At 46.1% G+C, this 17,670-nt stretch overlaps 1 protein-coding gene across 1 annotated transcript; it reads right to left on the bottom strand.

Moving 5' to 3' along the window:
- Positions 1-11,687: 11,687 nt before the first annotated feature.
- LOC308565373 (calcitonin gene-related peptide 2-like) lies at positions 11,688-16,432 on the bottom strand. Its single transcript, XM_081154436.1, has 5 exons — positions 16,369-16,432; positions 15,235-15,327; positions 14,829-14,981; positions 12,713-12,897; positions 11,688-12,128 (listed from the first exon to the last, which is right to left on the bottom strand). The coding sequence occupies exons 2-4, from the start codon at positions 15,318-15,320 to the stop codon at positions 12,738-12,740; spliced, it is 399 nt and encodes a 132-aa protein (XP_081010562.1). The 5' UTR covers positions 15,321-15,327; positions 16,369-16,432; the 3' UTR covers positions 11,688-12,128; positions 12,713-12,737.
- Between the last annotated feature and the right edge of the window lie 1,238 nt (positions 16,433-17,670).

Raw genomic sequence — 17,670 nt, 5'->3', positions numbered from 1 at the left:
CCAAGCTCCAACTGTTCAACTCTTCTCTGAACTCAGGGAGATTCCCAGAGCCCAGCAAATCCCCTGTCTTACTTAAAGAAACAAGCTATTTTCCATTACTCACAACCAAAACCACCTTCAGAAATGCAGCCACAGAGCAAGTTAGTAGAAATAAGAACTCAGGATTCCTGCATCTGTGCCTTGCCCCGACATCCTGCTCATACAGGATGAAAAAGAGCGAATACGCATATATCCAGTCTCCCAGGGCAGCGGTTTTCCGAGAGCGACCCTAGGCCACGGCACCAGCAATCCCTGGGATTGCATAGGAAATGCAGATTCTCAGGCCTCCCCCCAGAACTACTGAACCAAAAACTCTAGAGCAAGGGCCCAGCAAAGTGTGTTTTAACAAGCCTTCCAGGTGATTCTGATGCCTGCTAAACTTTGAGGACCACTGCTCCAGTGGGAGGAGCCATAGCTTCTGTCTCCCTAACAATGAATCAAAGGCCATCGGGGTGCCAGGCCAGCACTGGCTGTGTGGCCAGTCACACTCCTTCCTGGCAACCTCCTTAGCCCCAGGCTCCTGAGGAACCTGGGGAGTCTGAGCAGTGGCCATGCACCCTGAACTAAGACAGAGCCTCTTTCCAAAGTCTAAGGGGCAACACCTTTTCAAAAACAGTGGGACAACCTCAGCAGAGACATGCCAGGGAAATGCTGCTTTTGTCACTGTCTTGGTGCCTAATGGAGGGGGTGACTCAGTGGACATTCCCCGACCGTTTAGATTCTCGGGGGTTTGCTCTGGCTGGCCTAGAGATGGCCTCAGGTGTCCTGGAAGAAAGCCTGCCAAGGGCCTGGCTCTAGAAGTCACTTCGGCCTGTCCAGCATGACTCTGTCATTTTCTCTGCTTCTTGTGCTCCCAGGTTCAGGGTGAAAGATGAGGTTTGAGGGTAGTTGAAAAAGTGAGGTTTTGGGGAGAGGCACAAAATTATAATAATAGAAACTATTGCTACACTAACAGGTATTGACTTTTTCCTGTACACCAGCCCTGTTGAACTAAGCATTTTCTATTCCTTCCTTTACTCTTAAAGGCCCTACCCCACTCCTGCCCCTGAATTCACTACAAGTCACCTGGCCTCCAGCTTTAGAAAAGGACCCCTCTACCTCTCCTCCTTCATTCCATCTGAGCCAGTGCCTGGCCTCCTCTCAGGAGCAGGTGCACTTCCTCCTGCCCCAGGTGAACCTCTGCCTCTGTGTTCTTGTGCACCTGTGGCACTCATGGGGCTAGACTCCCACAGACTTGGGTTTGACTCTCTGATCTCCCACTCATTGGCTGTGCGATCTTGGGAGAGCTACTAACCTCTCTCAACCCCCCTTCCCTTACCTCTAAAGCAGGGGTAGTAATAACTACATCATCATATTGTGGTGAGACATAAAGGAGGTAAACCATGGGAAGTGCCCCCTCCCTGTATCTCCTCAATAAAGATAGCACCAAGAGAAGGTCCAGCAGTTCGTGGGGACAGTACAGACAGGGGGAAAGAATGTGAGGCTTCTCTCTTACCTCTGTGACCCTAAGTGTCTTTCCTTCCCTGAGTCGCGGGATCTGTAGCACAGGGGATCTAGTCCAAGAATCCTCTCAGGTGTACCTGACAAAGCCTCTGAGCCCATAAAGTAAGGATGGGAGTCATCTTCAGGCATTCATTATGCATATTCTGCACAATTTCATATCCCAAGCAGGTCCCGGCAGGAAAAGAAGTCCACTCAGATGGGATTTGGAAGACAATTTAATAAAGGGCTATTTATGGTCAATGTTAAGAGAATAACAACTGGTTTGAAACACCCAGGGACAGACAACTGGGAATCTGTTACCATCCCTAAGTCTAGAGGGGCCGGGGGGAAAGTGGCTTGCTGCTGTTCTGGTAGAACCATCGGAGAGGAAATCTCAAAACCATGACACCAAAGCCAGGAAAAAATTCTCTGCTACTCCCCCTGATCTCCAGCTGGTGCCTCCGCTCACAGAACCTGACCAGGGAGCCCAGGTGATGTGATCTGAGGCCCAGCTCCTCGGGACACAGAGCAGAGCAGAGAAGGTGGAAAAGCTATCGGGGAGGGGGGCCAGTACAAATGGAAAATAACCAAAGGAAAGCCAAGACCTACAAACTCTAAATCCTCACTGTCTCCCTCTCATCTAAATCTCTCTATAGATGCACCAAATCCTCCAGAAAGCTGCTGAATTGCCATCATCATTTCCCAGATTTACAACCTTTGGCTAAGGGCCTGCCAAAGACAAAGGCAAGAGCTTTAGCTAAGCTAGCAAGCACACACAAGAGCTTCCACGGGAGCTTCCAGAGACGTATCACCAGGAGATGAAAACTCTGACAATTTGAATAATTGAAAAGCCTTAATGCCAATGCCCAGATACATTATTGAGGATGGATGGATGATTACTCAGAAAAGATTCTGCTAATAGAAACCACGCCCAACCTTGGACTTTGTAGGAAAGAAAAAAAAATTGATCTACTTTAAATTCTCTGCAATTAATACCCACCTGTGGTTTAAAAAGTCTGGCCTCAGACATATTCATTATTCATAGAGGGAAATTCTCCAGAACCCATCCATGCCCAAGTCACGTCAAGAAAGCTGGGGGGAGGACAGGTATTAATCCAAAAAAGTAAGACTTTTCTAAGAATAAGAGCATTCCCAAATAAAGAATGTGCTACTTCAGAACATAGTGGCTTCACTATTGCTGGAAGAAGTTTGGTTCAAAAAATAATGAAGGCCAGCCTGTGCCTGGCACTGTGCACATTGCTTGGGATACAGCCATGATCAAGGTAGCCTCTGACCTTGAGATACTCACAGTCGAATAGTAGAGAAAGATATAAATAGACCATTCCCATTCTAGGAGATAATAACAGAGACGTGTGGAGATGTCTCACCATAATGGTGGATTTATACTTTATATATTTTGAGGCTATGTTATCAGGTGCATATATATTTAGAATTCTTACATCCTGCCAAAAAATTTAAAATTTTATTATAAGATGGCTTTCAATATCTCTCTGATCCTTTTTGCCTTAAAGTCAATTTTATTCCAAATTAATATAGTTCTACAATTATTTTGGTTACTGTTTTCATGGTAAATTGTTCATTCTTTTACTTTTTACTTTTGTGTATTCTTATGTTTTAGATGCCTCAGTAAAGAGCCTATAGTTAGACTGTTTCTTTTTAATCCAGTCAATGCAAATGGAGGTAAAGGAGTTATGTGCTCTGCAAATGGTTATCTGTGAGAAGAGCTTTCCAAGAAAAGAAGGCAAAGTAAAGGCTCTCAGGCAGGAATGTTCCTGGTGTCTTTGAGCAAGAGCGAGGAGACTAGTGAGGTGGAGGAAGAGATGAGGGCAGAATTAGATTAGAGAATAGCCCATGGTTACTGGAAAGGGGATGGGACTCTGCGCCCCCCTGGAAGAAATGGCTTTAGCTAGGAGCATGGGAGGTCCATCTGTGGATACTAGTGGGGGATGCACACCTGGGAGCAGGTGCCAATAGTGTGCAGGGGGTTGGTTGGGGTCTGTGGAGACTTCCGATTGATGTTATTTTATCAGTGAAGTAGGAAGCAAGGGCTGGAGTTGAGACTAAGGATGGCGGAGGAGTATTGGAGTTTTGAGAAGAAGGTGTCAATAACGATCTGGAAGTAAATGAGAGAGTGAATGGACTAAGGTCATATGATATCCTGCAACAAGAAAGGCCTAAGTAAGATTCATGGTCTTAGTTCACGGATTTCAAATGAGGCAATCATTCAGTACGGTTGTGTGTTTTTCTCTCCAAGCCTTAAAGGTCCTTGGTCCATTTACAAAGGTGCTGAAACCATCTGTACCACATTCTGTTGAATGGTTACCTGGCCTCTCCTTGAACAACTCCAGGGGCAGGAAGCCTAGCACTTTCTGAGAAGTCTGTGCTATCATTAAACAACTCCAACTGGCAGAACGTGTTCCCCCACATCAAGCTGCCATTTCTCTTCCTATTTGTTGCCCTTATATTTGAACCTCTGGGTTTTTGTCTGTTGTTTATATTGATTTATCTTCTCCCCCACCCCCACCCCACCAAGTATATCTAGTTGCTGAGGCTGATTTTAACAAGAACCCTTACACATGGTTGGTGAGAATGGAAAATGCTATATTGCCTCTATCTAGCAAAATTACTTATGCATTTACTCTTTGACTCTTACAGTCACACTTTTAGAAAGAATAAAAATAGTATCACATCAGGTTAAAATTAGATTAAGGCGATCCCAGATTGTATATATGCATAAGGAAATAAATATAAATCTTTTGCAAAATATAGCTCCAAAGATGATTATTACAGCATTTTTACAATAAGGAAAATCTGGAAACAATTTGCATATATATAAGGAATTGATTAAATAAACTGACACATTTATTCAATGGGATGTGAAATGGACATAAATTATGCAATAGAAGAAGACAGAATGACAGAAACATGTACACTGAGAAAAGGCAGCTTCAAAGTAGTTAGTTTTATATTTTTATAAATATGTGAATAACATATAAAGAAAAGATCATACACCAAAATATTACTGGTGGCCTGGCCAGACTGGCTCAGTTGGTTGGCTGGTTGTCCCGTGCACTGAAAGGTTGCAGGTTCAATCCCAAGCCGAGGCATGTACAGAAGGCAACTGATCAATGTTTCTCTCTCACATCAATGCTCCTCTCTCCCTTTCTCTCTCTAAGCATGTCCTCGGATGAGAATTAAAGAAATAAAAAAGTTATGATAAAAAATAAAAACTTGATATTTAAAAAATACATGTTACTGGCGAATTTCTCTGGATGATGAAATAACTAAGAAACACACTGCCTCCTTTTCCTGTATTTTCTATATTGAGTATTTTTATTTTATAATTAGAAAAAGACAGTATTTAATTTTGTAATTAAAAAAAAAAAAACCTACCAGCCCTTTGACACTGAATTCCAGACTAACTTCTCCATAAAACGTCCCTAATTTTGTCTTCACCCACCCCCCCAGCTCCAACCAGGAGCTCTCTAAGCCTCCTCTGAGCTCAGGCAGCATTTTGAAATAATAAATCTTAGTGAGGAAAGACGGGCTCAGGAAGAAGGACAGTCCTGTGTCAAAATGTGAGACCCCAGTTCACGCCCTGAGAGGGTCCCCACTCCCACCATTCCCCATCTCTGCCCCAGCTTTGTCCTTCGAGGGAAATCAAGAAGGCGACAGAATGAGTCTTACCATGGCTGCCCTTTTCTCAGTCCCCAGGGGTCTCAGTCGAGGTCCCTTGGGCAAGAGGGACTCTCCAGCCTCCCTCCACCCTAAGGACTACCATCTGCCCCCAGAATCCTACGTGCCTTTGGTGAAACATTGGTTCACTTGTGTGAAGGGAGGCGTCATTATCCCAAACTTACAAGCCAGCAAACCAAGGCTCAGAGAGAGGGAAGAGTGAGAGGTCAATCTGGGACCCAGTGGGAGGAGAGGAAGTTGGCAGAGCAAGCTTAAACGCCTGCTTGGTGCGCCCTCTGGTGGAGAAGGGGCTGCTTGGCACCCAGAGGGAGGGCCGGGGCAGAGAGGGTATTTTTAAATGCTGCCAGGCCCCTACTTTTACTTTGGACATTCTCACCTCACATAGTAGTAAAATGCACCCGGATTTCGCGTTAAATATAATGTATAGACAACTAACTAAGAGTTGAGTTGGAGTAGACCAATGGACACGTAGATATTTAAATAAACATTTTTTATCTGTTTTACCATTTTCGTATTTTGAAATCAAGAACGTAATTTGGAAACTCAAACATTCTCATGGGCCCTTGAAACGTTTTTAGACCCTTAGCTCATCATTCTGGGGACTAAGAGGCAAGAGTGAGAATTCATCTGTAAACCCAACAGGTCTATGTTGTCACTGTGATAAGACTTTACAAAACTGATTCAATATATTATAGTTATAAAATTACTCGGGATGTCCATTCCTAGTCGAGTGAGTTCTAGTAAGTTTTATATTTGCTAGGAATTTTTCCATTTAATCTACAATATAAAAATTATTGGCATAAAGATAGCTATAGTGTTCTTTACTGTCATTTCATCTCTGCTGTCTGTACAGGTATGTTCTCTTTTTTATTCTTGATATTATTTGTGTCTGCTTTTTTTTTCTGCTCAACCTCACGAGAGGTCTGCAACCTCATTAGCCTTTCCAAAGAACAAACTTTTAGCTTCATTGGTCCTCCTCGTTATAGCTTCATCTTATAGTTAATTTCTGTTTTTAATCTTTATTACCTCCTTTTCACGTTCTTTGAGTTTTCTCCACTTTTCTTTTTTAATTTCTCAAACACCTCAATTTAGGTGTTCAATTTAAAATTTAGCTCATTACACTTTACCCATTTTCCTTCTTTAGCATTACATAGGGCTGCATCATTTCCTAAAGTGACCACTTTCACCAATTCTGACGTGAGGCCTTTCCATTATCATTCCATTGTAAATATTTTAAATTTTCCATTATGATTTCTCTTTGAATCCTGAGTTGTCTGAATCTTACATAATTTCAAGTATTAAAATTATTATTGTTTTCTTCTATCTTAATTGTATTATGGTCAATAACTGTGCTGATCGAAATGAAGAAAGCCCACTACAACCTGTCCCTCGCAGTGATTTCAGCTAAAACCTCCAGCCCTAGCTGGTTTGTCTCAATGATTAGAACACTGGCTTGAGGACTGAAGGGTCCCAGGTTCAATTCCGGTCAAGGGCATGTACCTCGGTTGCAGGCTCCATCCCGTCAGGAGGTGAAGGCGCATGCAGGAAGCAACAAATCAATCAATGTGTCTCTCTCACATAGATGTTTCTCTCTCTGTGTCTCTCCCCCTCCCTTCCACTCTCTCTAAAAGAATCAATGGAAAAAAATATCCTCAGGTGGGGATTAAGAGCAACAACAAAAAACCTCTGGAGAGAATACAAAAAGGATCTGCTTGAGGACTCTTAGAAGTAAGCAATATCAGGTGCTCCAGGGAGAAGGGAGAATGGATAAAAATGCCAGTAAGTCTCCTGGGGCTTTTTCCTCTTTTATCTTCTAAATTTAACCCAAGGGTGGGCTCAATCATGGAACTGCATTGGGCACAAGTAACAAAAACCTTGAGAGAATCCCGCTTTCTGGCCAGAGGAAAGAAAAGAGGGGCCCCTCCAACCCAGAACTGCCATTGGCTATTCTTTCTTTTTCTACTGGCTCTGTTCCAATGCCAGCCCAGGGTCAGTGATGGCAGCGAGGTGGGCAACTAAAACCTGTGTCTCTGACAAAAGTGCTGTAAAAGGGACTCTTTGGGTGCCACAGGGTATGAGAAAAATTTTTTCTCACTCTCTTGTTTTTTGATGCTTCGTCCAAGATTAAGTTAAATTCCACAAACTCAAACCCATGAACAGTGTATTCTATGAGGTAATAGTGAATATTCTTTAAATCAATGAAGAGATAGCATTTGTTAACAGAGAAATAAAAAAGAACAAAACGGACATTAAAATTAGAAAATATAATATCCAAAACAACAAATTTCACTGAATGGGATCAATAAAAGAAAAGAATCATTAAACTTAAAGATAAATCAATAAAAATTATATAACCTAAAAAACACAGAGAAACAAAACTTTCAAATTGAACAGAATAAAATTGTGGAACAATATTAAAAGACCTAACTTTGTCACTGAAGACCCAAAAGGAATGGAAAATATTGGCACACAAAAGTTAATGGCTAAAAACTTCCCAAAGTTAACAGAAAACATATATTTACAGATTCAATCTCAGAGAATCTGAACCAGAAAAACAATCAAAGAAAATCATACCTAGACACATGTTAATTGAACAGTATAAAATAAAGCTTAAAGAAAAAAATTTGAAAGCCACCAAAGGAAAATAATGCATTACATATAGAAGAACAAAGGTTTAAATTAATGCAAATTTCTACTAAGAAACCATAGAGATGAGAAGAGAATGAAACATCTTTAAAATGCTAAAAGAAAAAACTGTCAATCCATAATCTTATATCCAGTGAAAATATCCTTCATGAATGGAGGCAAAAAGAGTTTTGTCAGTGAAAATAGCGGAGTAAGGGTCTCCAAAAATTTCCTCCTCCATAAAAGCAATGAAAAGAATAACAAATATTGTCAAAATTTACTTTTTAAAAACTCTAGCAACTAACCAAAGGTTTACAGCAATGCAAGAAGCAATTATTCAACAGAAACAGCTGAATTCCAGAAATAATGGTGAGCTTTGTGGTGTTTTATTTATTTATTTTAGAGAAAGAGAAAGAGAGAGAAAGAGAAATATCAACTTGTTTTTCCACTTATTTATGCATTCATTGATTGATTCTTATATGTGCCCTGCCCTGGGATCAAACCTGCAACCTTGATGTATTGGGATGATGCTCTCTCTAACCAACTGAGGTACTAGGGCCCATGGTATTTTAACTTGTCTTAGTCCTGTGTCCTGCTCTCTTACTCTGTGGTAGCTTTAAATACTAACAGTCCAGCTTCATGGAAAAAAAAAAAATCAGTCTAGCAAATGAGAGTGGCCCTCCTTCGAAACCTCGTTCCCATAGTATCATCATTATTTGATCTCTCTGGTCATTCCTTGGAAGACTTCATTTGCAATGCTGTCTTTGATCTGACATGGAGCTTGCCCAGTGCAAAGCCTTTTCTTTGGGAGCATTTGTGAAAAACAACTATAGGCACTTATTTAAATTTACAAATGCCTGAACTAGTAGGTAATACTTGGAGTAAATAAAAGACTAACCAAAAACATTTAAAGGAAAATCTGGGGCCCAGCCGGCATGGCTCAGCAGTTGAGCATCAACCTATGATCCAGGAGATCAAGGTTCGATTCCTCATCAGGGCACATGCCCGAGTTGTGGGCTCAGTCCCCAGCAGGGGGCATGCAGAAGGCAGCAGATCAACGACTCTCTCATCATTGATGTTTCTATCTTTCCCTCTCTCTTCCTCTCTTTGAAATCAATAAAAATATATTTTTTAAAAAATAAAAATAAAGGAAAATCTGGGGAATGTGATGTCTATAAGAACTTTGAAAAGTTCTAACATATTTCTGGGAATCTAGAAGGCCAAGTGCATGCATGGAGCTACATGCATGCTCAGGAAAACATGAGAAAGCCCTGAACAATCACCTCACTGACCTTGAGGCTGTCTGCAAGCAGAAAGTCAGAACTATGACAAAGTTGTCAACGACTTGGCTGAGTGCTGAAGGTATGTCCCAACATGCATGTAGAGCTCCTTGGTAAAGATTAAAAGACTTATTGATTCTAGACAGTAAGGAAATATTTGTTCCATCATTAACTGACCATTAAGCTAACCAAGCAGAGACTTCAGTGGCCACATGACAAAGAATAAAGACTTTAAAAATGTAGTTCAGACAAGTCACTAAGCAAACAAGTAACAACAACTACAACAAAAACCAACAATTATAAACCCCAGCGTGGGTGGCGGGGAAGGAATATGATTTCCAAAGTTTCCACATTATACTATTTAAAATGCCCAGTTTTCAAAAAAAAAAGTATGGGACATGCAAAGAAACAAGAAAGAATAGTTTATATGCACAAGAAAAGCAGTTAACAAAAACTGTTCCTTAGGGAGCAGACATTGAACTTATTAGACCGAAAGTTCTAAATCAACTATTTTATATATATTGAAATACTATCTAAAGAACTGAAGGAAAGTATGAGAATGCTGTCCCACCGAATATTGAATATCAATAAGATAGAAAGCCAGTCTTTCCTATGCCCTGCACAGTCCCCCATGTTCAGTCCCCCTACCCCCATTACTTCTCTGAGTTCATCTCCCACTTCTCTTTCCCCTCACTCACTAGAGATCTGACTCACAAGAAAAACATAAGGTAAAGGAACATGTTACAAACCTTACCCATGGGTGTAGTCATCAAAATTAAGAATGTGAGAGTCCGGCCGGGCGTGGCTCAGCTGTTGAGCATTGACCTGGGATCCAGGCGATCGGGGTTCAATTCCCAGTCAGGGCACATGCCCGGGTTGCGGGCTCGATCAATGACTCTCTCATCATTGATGTTTCTATCTCTCTCTCCCTCTCCTTTCCTCTCTCTGAAATCAGTAAAGATATATTTAATTAAAAAAAAAAAAAGAATGTGAGAAACACTATTGGACAAATAACTTAGTTTCTCCAACAAATAAATTGCAGGAGGGGGGGAAAAGATGGAGGGGGAACCTCTACATGAGAAGAGTCTTAAAACATATGAACCAGCAGTGATGTGAAGACCTAATTTGAGCTCTGATTTTATACATATATGTATATATAAATGTATTTTATATATGTGTGTGTAATACATACACATTTTTATAATTGAGAAATCTGAACTATCACTAGATGTGAGATATTAAAGAACAGTAAGAAATTATTGTTAATTTATTTTCATTATTAAATGGTATTGTGGTAAAGGGTACTTCCCTTTTAGAGATACATGGGGAAATAGTTATAGATATGCTGATGTAATAATTCATGGGAGGGGGGAAATAGATGGCACATAGACTTAATAATATTGACCATAAATTGATCATTGAAGCCAAGTGAGTGTCTTAGTCCATTTGGGCTGCTATAACAAAATGCCACAACAGACTGGATGGCTTATAAACAACAAATATTTATTTCTCACAGTTCTGGAGGCTGGGAAGTCCAAGATCAAGGCACCAGCGGGTTCAGTGTCTGGTGGGGGGCCCACCTCCTCATTCACAGCAGTCTTTTCACTGTAACATAACATAGCAGTGGAAGGAGTGAGGGGATTCTCTCCGGCCTCATTTTTAAGGGCACTAATCGCATTGGTGAGGGGACTGCCCTTATGACATACTTGCCTCTGGAAGGTCCACCTCCTAATATCATCACTTGGCTATTAGGTTTCAACATATAAGTTTCAGTGAGAGGTTCCAAGGGACACAAACATTCACCCTGTAGCACAAAGGAATGGGTAGAAGGAATCCATTTTATTAGATAAAGATTAGGGTGTGTATATGTGTAAATTTTCCCATCTGTCTTCAAAGTCTGATGGTCTACCATGTGAAGCAGCTAGGTTAAAGAACTGCTCACAGGTCTCCAGAAAACACCAAGAGCCATTGCTGGGAGGCATACAGTGCAGTGGTTTCAACGGTAAGCTCTGGAAATCAACACCTGAGTCTGTGTGACCTTGGACTTGACTCCTCGGTGCCTGTTTTCTCAGATGAGAAGTGGAAATAATAACAGTACCTACCCCATAAAGCTGTCATGAAGAGTAAGTGAATTCATGGGTATAAAGCACTGTCTCAGAACATTGTCTGGTCTAGCGTAAGCACTAAACAAATATCAACTATAATTATTATTATTGTTTCATTCTCACCCAAGGATATTTTTTCCATCACTTTTCAGAGAGAGTGGGAGAGAGAGAGAGAAAAAAAAAACATTGTTGTGAGAGAGACACATCGATTGTTTGCGTCCCTCACGAGCACCAACCAGGGCCTACTTGGACCAGGGATCAAGCCTGCAACCAAGGTACATGCCCTTAACCAGAATCGAACCCAGGACCTTTCAGTTCGGGGGCTGACACTTTAACCACTGAGCCAAACAGGCGAGGGCTCAACTATTATTATTATTATCATTATTATTATTACATAGGAAAACAAGTTGAAATAAACCACAGGTCTTGAAACACATGTATCCAAAATATGTTTTTAATCTTGATGAAGTTCACAAATGGCACAATACTGACATTTCCTTAATCAAATTATACAATCAGGCTCTTAGACAACAAAGCGTAGCGTCACCCCAGAGGCCACGAGAGGCAGTGAGCTCATGTCCCCCTGTGGCCTGGCAAAGCCACGGTGATCAACAGGATATCTCTCAAAGAACCAGTCTGCTACCAGATAAGCTGTTGGGAGACGCCATCACGTTTACCGCGCATAGAATCAAATATAAAAAGGTGCACAACAGATATGGAATTAGCTTATTTTTCATTCGATTTCATTCCTTTTGATTGACAAGGGTGCTTTTTCTTGGTATCTATTAGGATGCAAACATGTGTATCTTCCATGGGGCCTTCTCACCAAGCTGTTGTCAACAGAAATGAACAGAAGCGGTGAGTTCAGTTTCATGGGGACCTGAAACGGAAAAAATTAAAAGCAGGGGAGAAAGAAGGAGACATAAAATGAGAGCTAGAACCGAGGGACAAAGGGAATAAACGCCATCACTGCCAAAAGGAACATGCACTTACAGAAGGGCTTCTTTAACCAAACAGCGATTATAAATCATGGATACGAGATACAAGCAGGCTTTTCAAACAAAAGATAGTAATAATAACTATTTAACTGTCACTGTGAGCGCCAGCAGCAGTATTCTGATTACGGCCCTTTGGACTGGACCTGGGAACACTGGTCAAGGGTTGAGGGCTTTCCGAGCCTGGGCTCATCCGTGAGGACTGGCCTGGCAAAGGTTTGCGGGGCCCCCCTTTCTGAATTCAGCAAGTATTTTTTTTGTTCATTTCTCAGAAAGGCAAAATCGCATCTCTGCAGCCTGCCCTAGTGCTCTGATTTCAAGCTTAGCTGGAGAAAGAACTCACTACCTCAGGAGGAAGAAAGTAATTGGAGAGAAGCATCTGAGGAACCTACCAGGTCGGTGGGTTTCAAGAGGTGGATGTTAACCTCCAGACCCCTTCCCCTCCCGTCCAACAGTAAAAGGCGGTCACCTTCTTCCTGCAGTGGGTTAGGAGCTCAGGCCTGAAGGTCTCTACGGCGACGGCCATAGCTACCGGGGCCCACATCGGTGGGCACGAAGTCGTTCTTCGCCATTCCCCCGAATTTGCTCAGCACATCTGCCAGCCTTTCGATCGCACATGTGGAAGTGTTACAGGATCTCTTCTGGGAAGTGACACTGCTTTGCAGAATGGAGGAAGAAGAGAAAGCCTGTTAGTGAGAGGCTGGAGTCAGGAGCCTACCCCATGGGACCTTCTCGAAGAGAATGGTAGCTCTTCAACATACCACTTAAGAATAAGTGTTTCTCCTAAATTCAATTACCAAAGCTGTTAGAGGAAATGGCCTGGCAGCCCTTGCTAGGAGCCCTTCATGAAGAAACTCAGTTCCTAACCATGGACACAGGCTGAAAACCTACACTTATCGTCCTGTACGTATAATCCCTTTGGGACCAGGAAGGAGTGTTCAGCAAAGGCCCAGGCCCACCCCAGGACACACAAGAAGCATACAAAAGCCATACCCCAGCCATGAGCACCAACAAAACCACTTTCCATGAGAAAATGAAAATTCCCTGAAGTCTTACCTGGGAGAGGCTCAGAGAACAGGGCTTGCAGGGTCCTCTCCCAGAAGTGCTTACCTGCACCTGTTCTTGATGCTGGACCCGGTCCCCAGGGACCACTCACCAAGCCCTGTCTCCAGCTACCCTGAGGCTAAAATTACATTTAAATGCAGGCCTTGGGCACTCTTAAGCCTTGAACATGGACCAGAATAATGGCCACCACAGTGTAGATCCTTTCAGAAAACAGGTTTATTCATCAAGGTTGATGGATGAGGGATAAAGCAGGAACTGGAGGGTTCTGCCATGATATCCCCTGGGATCTCAAGAGGCTTCCCTCTCTCTCTCTTCTCTCTAACCTTCTCTGGGTGCTCTGCTCTCTTTTCTTCCATCCTGAGGTCCCCAATATTCTGTCATAAGCAAAGCTACCAATACCAGCTTGAAGAACAATCAGAGTGAAATCTGCATGCATTAAGTTCACCAACAGGAGCAAGAACGGAAATCTGGAGGGAGTGGAAAAATTTCACTTGGAATCCTGGGGCACCCCAAAGTTGGAGTAGATGTCCTTCTCCAAGCCACTGGCTATATCCCTTATCTTGCCAGGTGTCTCAGCCCCAAAGCCAATGCCAGAGAACATATGGAAGTTATTCAGGTACTTCAAGTGTGTGCCCAGCACACAAGCACTCTGATTACTGCACGGCTTAGCTCTGGAGCTGCCCAGGCTACAGGGAAAAGACCTGCCAGACAACACCATGCATGAGGTTGGCCCCAGGGACAGTCAAGCAGAAGATTAGACCAAGGTGGGGGTACTTCGAGCAGGGGCAGGAGGGGCAGGCAGGAGGGCAGCTCACACATGTTCCATTAGGAGAACTCAGACATTTGCCGAGTCAGCACAGTGTGGGGAAGGGCTTCGGTGGGAAGGGGTGATCTTTCCTGCTCCGGCCTTCATGCTCTGCAGAGAGTACTACAGGTACAACCCGTGCCTCTGCCCAGGCAGTGCTTCAAGCTCAGGGTGCACAGGGAGGTGGGGCTGGGGAAGGGTGCTCTCCCCAGCTCCATGCCAACATGCACATCTCCACAGATCCTACACGCGTAAAGGCCCCAGAACGACCTCAAACACTGCTCTACCTGAGCCCATCCTCTGCAAGGCCTTTGCAAAGACATCATAAAGGCAGGTGTGAGAGAACAACACACACATAAGCTAAATTTCTAAAACGTCTGAGATCTACTGGGTCCACCTGTTGACTTCAAACTTACCAGCCTGAATTCATCCAGTGCTGGAAAGTGTCCGCAGTAGGGCAAGACCAGTCCCCAGAGAAAGTGATTCCTCACCTCTTCATTCCATTTCCTAGGGCCTTTCAGGAATGGATCTTTTCACTGCGTCTAAGCACAATCCCTCCAGCTGCCCTGAGCCTCTGTATTCCATGGCACATGAGAATGGCTGGGCCCCCAGGGCCTGGTGAACGACAGCCTCCTGGACTCCTGGCTGGGTGTTATTTTTCCTGCCTATCTGGGATGTTTCTCCTCCCTATGTCAAGGTGAGTGGGGAGCCTTACCTGGAGTCCTTCGTCTTCTGCTCCTGCACCTCCTGCTCCAGCTCACTGGTCTTCTTCTGTACATAGGCCTTCAACAGTGCAGCCAGTAGGAGGTACCCTTCCTTCTCACTGAGTGCAGCAGAGTCCGTGTCTGGGAGGCTCTCCAAAGCTGATCTGGGGAGGGGAAGAAAACCCAGTACAGGCTCTGAGTCCCTGTCTGGCCTCTCCCCAGGATAAGCAGCCAGGCTTCCTGCTCACTGTGACTTGCCCTGAAAATGTGCCCTTCTGTCCCCACTCCTAGCCCACAGGGTTTGAGGCCAATGTCCTTCTGAGGGTGTTGATTCACTGGGAGCCTGGCTATTGTGACTTCAGAGGCACAGAATTGCCTGATCCAGGGGCAGAGGCTAGTAGCTTCAGGCCCTCTCACCTGAGCCGTGCTGCCTGGAGGCCGCCTGCCTGGCACAGGACCAAGATGCTGAAAGCCAAGAAGGGGGAGGACTTCCCGAAGCCCATGATGCCTCTGTAAAGGAGAAAAACATTACCGCTGCACCAGAGCCAGCCCGGCCTGGCGACTGCAGACCTAGGCTCCAGCCCTGCCTCTGCCAGAGCTGCCTTTTGTCCTCAGGCAGGTTACCCCCACCTCTTCAAGCCTTGGGCCCTGTTCATTTGCCAGATGGGCTGCTGTGAATTTCCTAGTGAATGGCTTGGTGGAGCAGAAACCAGTGTCCTGGGGTGACGGTGGGAGAACTCTGGCTCTGTTCTGTGGGGAGCCAGAGAGAAGCCACAGACGCGGGCTGCACACAAACCCACACCTTTTGCCCTCTGCAGAAACCAGGTGCAGACGCACGCTCCTGTAGACTTCATCTCCTGTCCTCTCAGGGACTGAGAAATCTAGGAGCACCTTCCCCTCGCCTGAACTTCCCACTAACTCCGGGAAGAGGAAAACCAGAAGGGCAAATGGGAAAAGAGTGCTGTGGGTTTGGGTTTGGGGAAAATTTTTTAACCTGCCAGTTACAGGTGTCTCGGGGCTTTGCTGCAGGGCAGTTTAGCAGCGGATCCTGGGCGCCAGCGCTCCGAGTTGAGCCCAAGGCTCTGGTGGGATAACCGCACTGCCTCAGGTCCCTGCCAATGCCCCAGGGACCCTCGCCGGCCGGAGGCGCCTCAGAGGAAGGCTCAGGGCTCCAAGTCCCGGGAACCAAAGTGGTCACTGAGGACACAGATCGGGCAGTGCGCTCCCAGACCAAACTCCGGCAGGCTCCTGCACGCCCGACAGGCACCGGCGCGGGGCCGCAGACCCGCCTCTTTGGACTCGCGGAGCCTCCAGCGCCGGGACGAAGCCCTGGGGATGCTTGGGGTACCACTGGTGGTAATTAGAAGAAAACGCACTGGCGGCCCCAACCGCCCGCCTTCTCCCGAGAGGGACGGAGAACTGGGAGCATCTGGCTGGAGGTGGGCCGAGATGGTCGTGAGAGGCAAAGGAAAGGCAGGCAGGCAGGCAGATTAGCAAAGTGGGTGAACTGATCCAGAAGCAGGTTATTAGAGTGAGTGGGAAGTTCCTCACCTGGAGACTTGCGTTGCAGGAGAGTGCAAGCAGCCGGTCCCCCCGGATGGACACAACGCCTGCTGTGGGCGTCTTCCTAGGGGAGCTCTTGGCTCTTATTTCGGTGATAGTGGGAGGGGGTTCCCCACCAGCCGGCGCGGCCAATCCAAAGTGGCCAGGGCCCATCCGGCTCCGATGGCGTCATTGCTCCCGCTCCCCGCGCCCGTCCACTAGGGAGGGGAGCCACCGCTCAGACTGTCTTTTACAATGAGGTCATTGCTTGGAGAGCTTGAGGGCTGGGAGAGGTTGGAGAGCCTCCTAAGTCCAGAAAGTGGGGACAAATCGGGGAGTTTGGCGTCACCAAAAGTGAGGAGCCAGAGTTTCTCTCACTTTCTTGACGCCTGAACTCCGGCCTCGCCCTGCCCCCCCTCCCACTCCAGTACCGCCCCAGGCCTGACACCTGGACCCCCGGGGGGACTGAACAGTGGTCCTGGGTTCTAAATGGAGCTCAGCTGAAACAGCCCAAGGCTAAGGAGGGAGGGGGGAGTCCCGGGGGAGAGGGGCCTTGAAAGGTTGATCTCTTTGGACCACCTGGGGTGCTCCTATGATACCCTCAGTTTCCTTCCCTCCCTCCCCCCACTCCCCTAGAGTACGCCACCCCACCCCCGCGCGCCCTGCGCCCTCAGAGAAGTGTCATTCCCCGCCTGGCCGCCTAGCCTCCTCCCCCGCTCTTCTGGGAGGGGGGGAGTGGGTGAGGGGACTGGGGACGGGGCTGGGCTGGTGCCGCGTGCGCACGGCCAGGCGTCCCTTTCTGGCCGCCTAGTCCTCCAGGGGGAGTTCAGCACCCTTGAACCGGGGACCCTCCGCGGCAGCGCCCACCTCGGTTTACGCAGCTGCCCCGCACCACTGGCTCGTTTGCCAAACTGCCGGGCGGGACAGCCTGCGCCAGGGTCTCTACCTGCCCCGCCCCACTCGCACCCTGAAGCGCCGCATTGCTCCGCGGGCCGGCGTCCAGCGCCCACCCACCAAGGAGAGCGAGGCTGCAAACCCGAAGGTGCCCTCGGACTTTCACGCGCGCGCGGCTCAGCTGCGGACGCGCGGGGGGGGCGCGCTCAGGCTTCCTGCCGGGCTCAAGGCCCGCACTCCCGTACCTGGACCCCAGCCAAAGGCTCTGCCTGTCGCATTCACACACGCACACCCCTCCCCCCAAGTAAGCCAGTGCTCTCCGGAGCGTACGCGCCCTCGCCAGCCGTTTGCGAGTGCGCGCTCTCACCCGCCCCAACCAACTTCGCCGGGACACGAAAGCAACCCCGCGAGTTTCTG

This window comes from Miniopterus schreibersii (assembly GCF_964146895.1).
Source record: "Miniopterus schreibersii genome assembly, chromosome: 12".
NCBI lineage: Eukaryota > Metazoa > Chordata > Mammalia > Chiroptera > Miniopteridae > Miniopterus > Miniopterus schreibersii.
The sequence above is the reverse complement of the archived record's forward strand: the minus strand, read 5'-3'. Positions and strand labels throughout refer to the sequence as shown.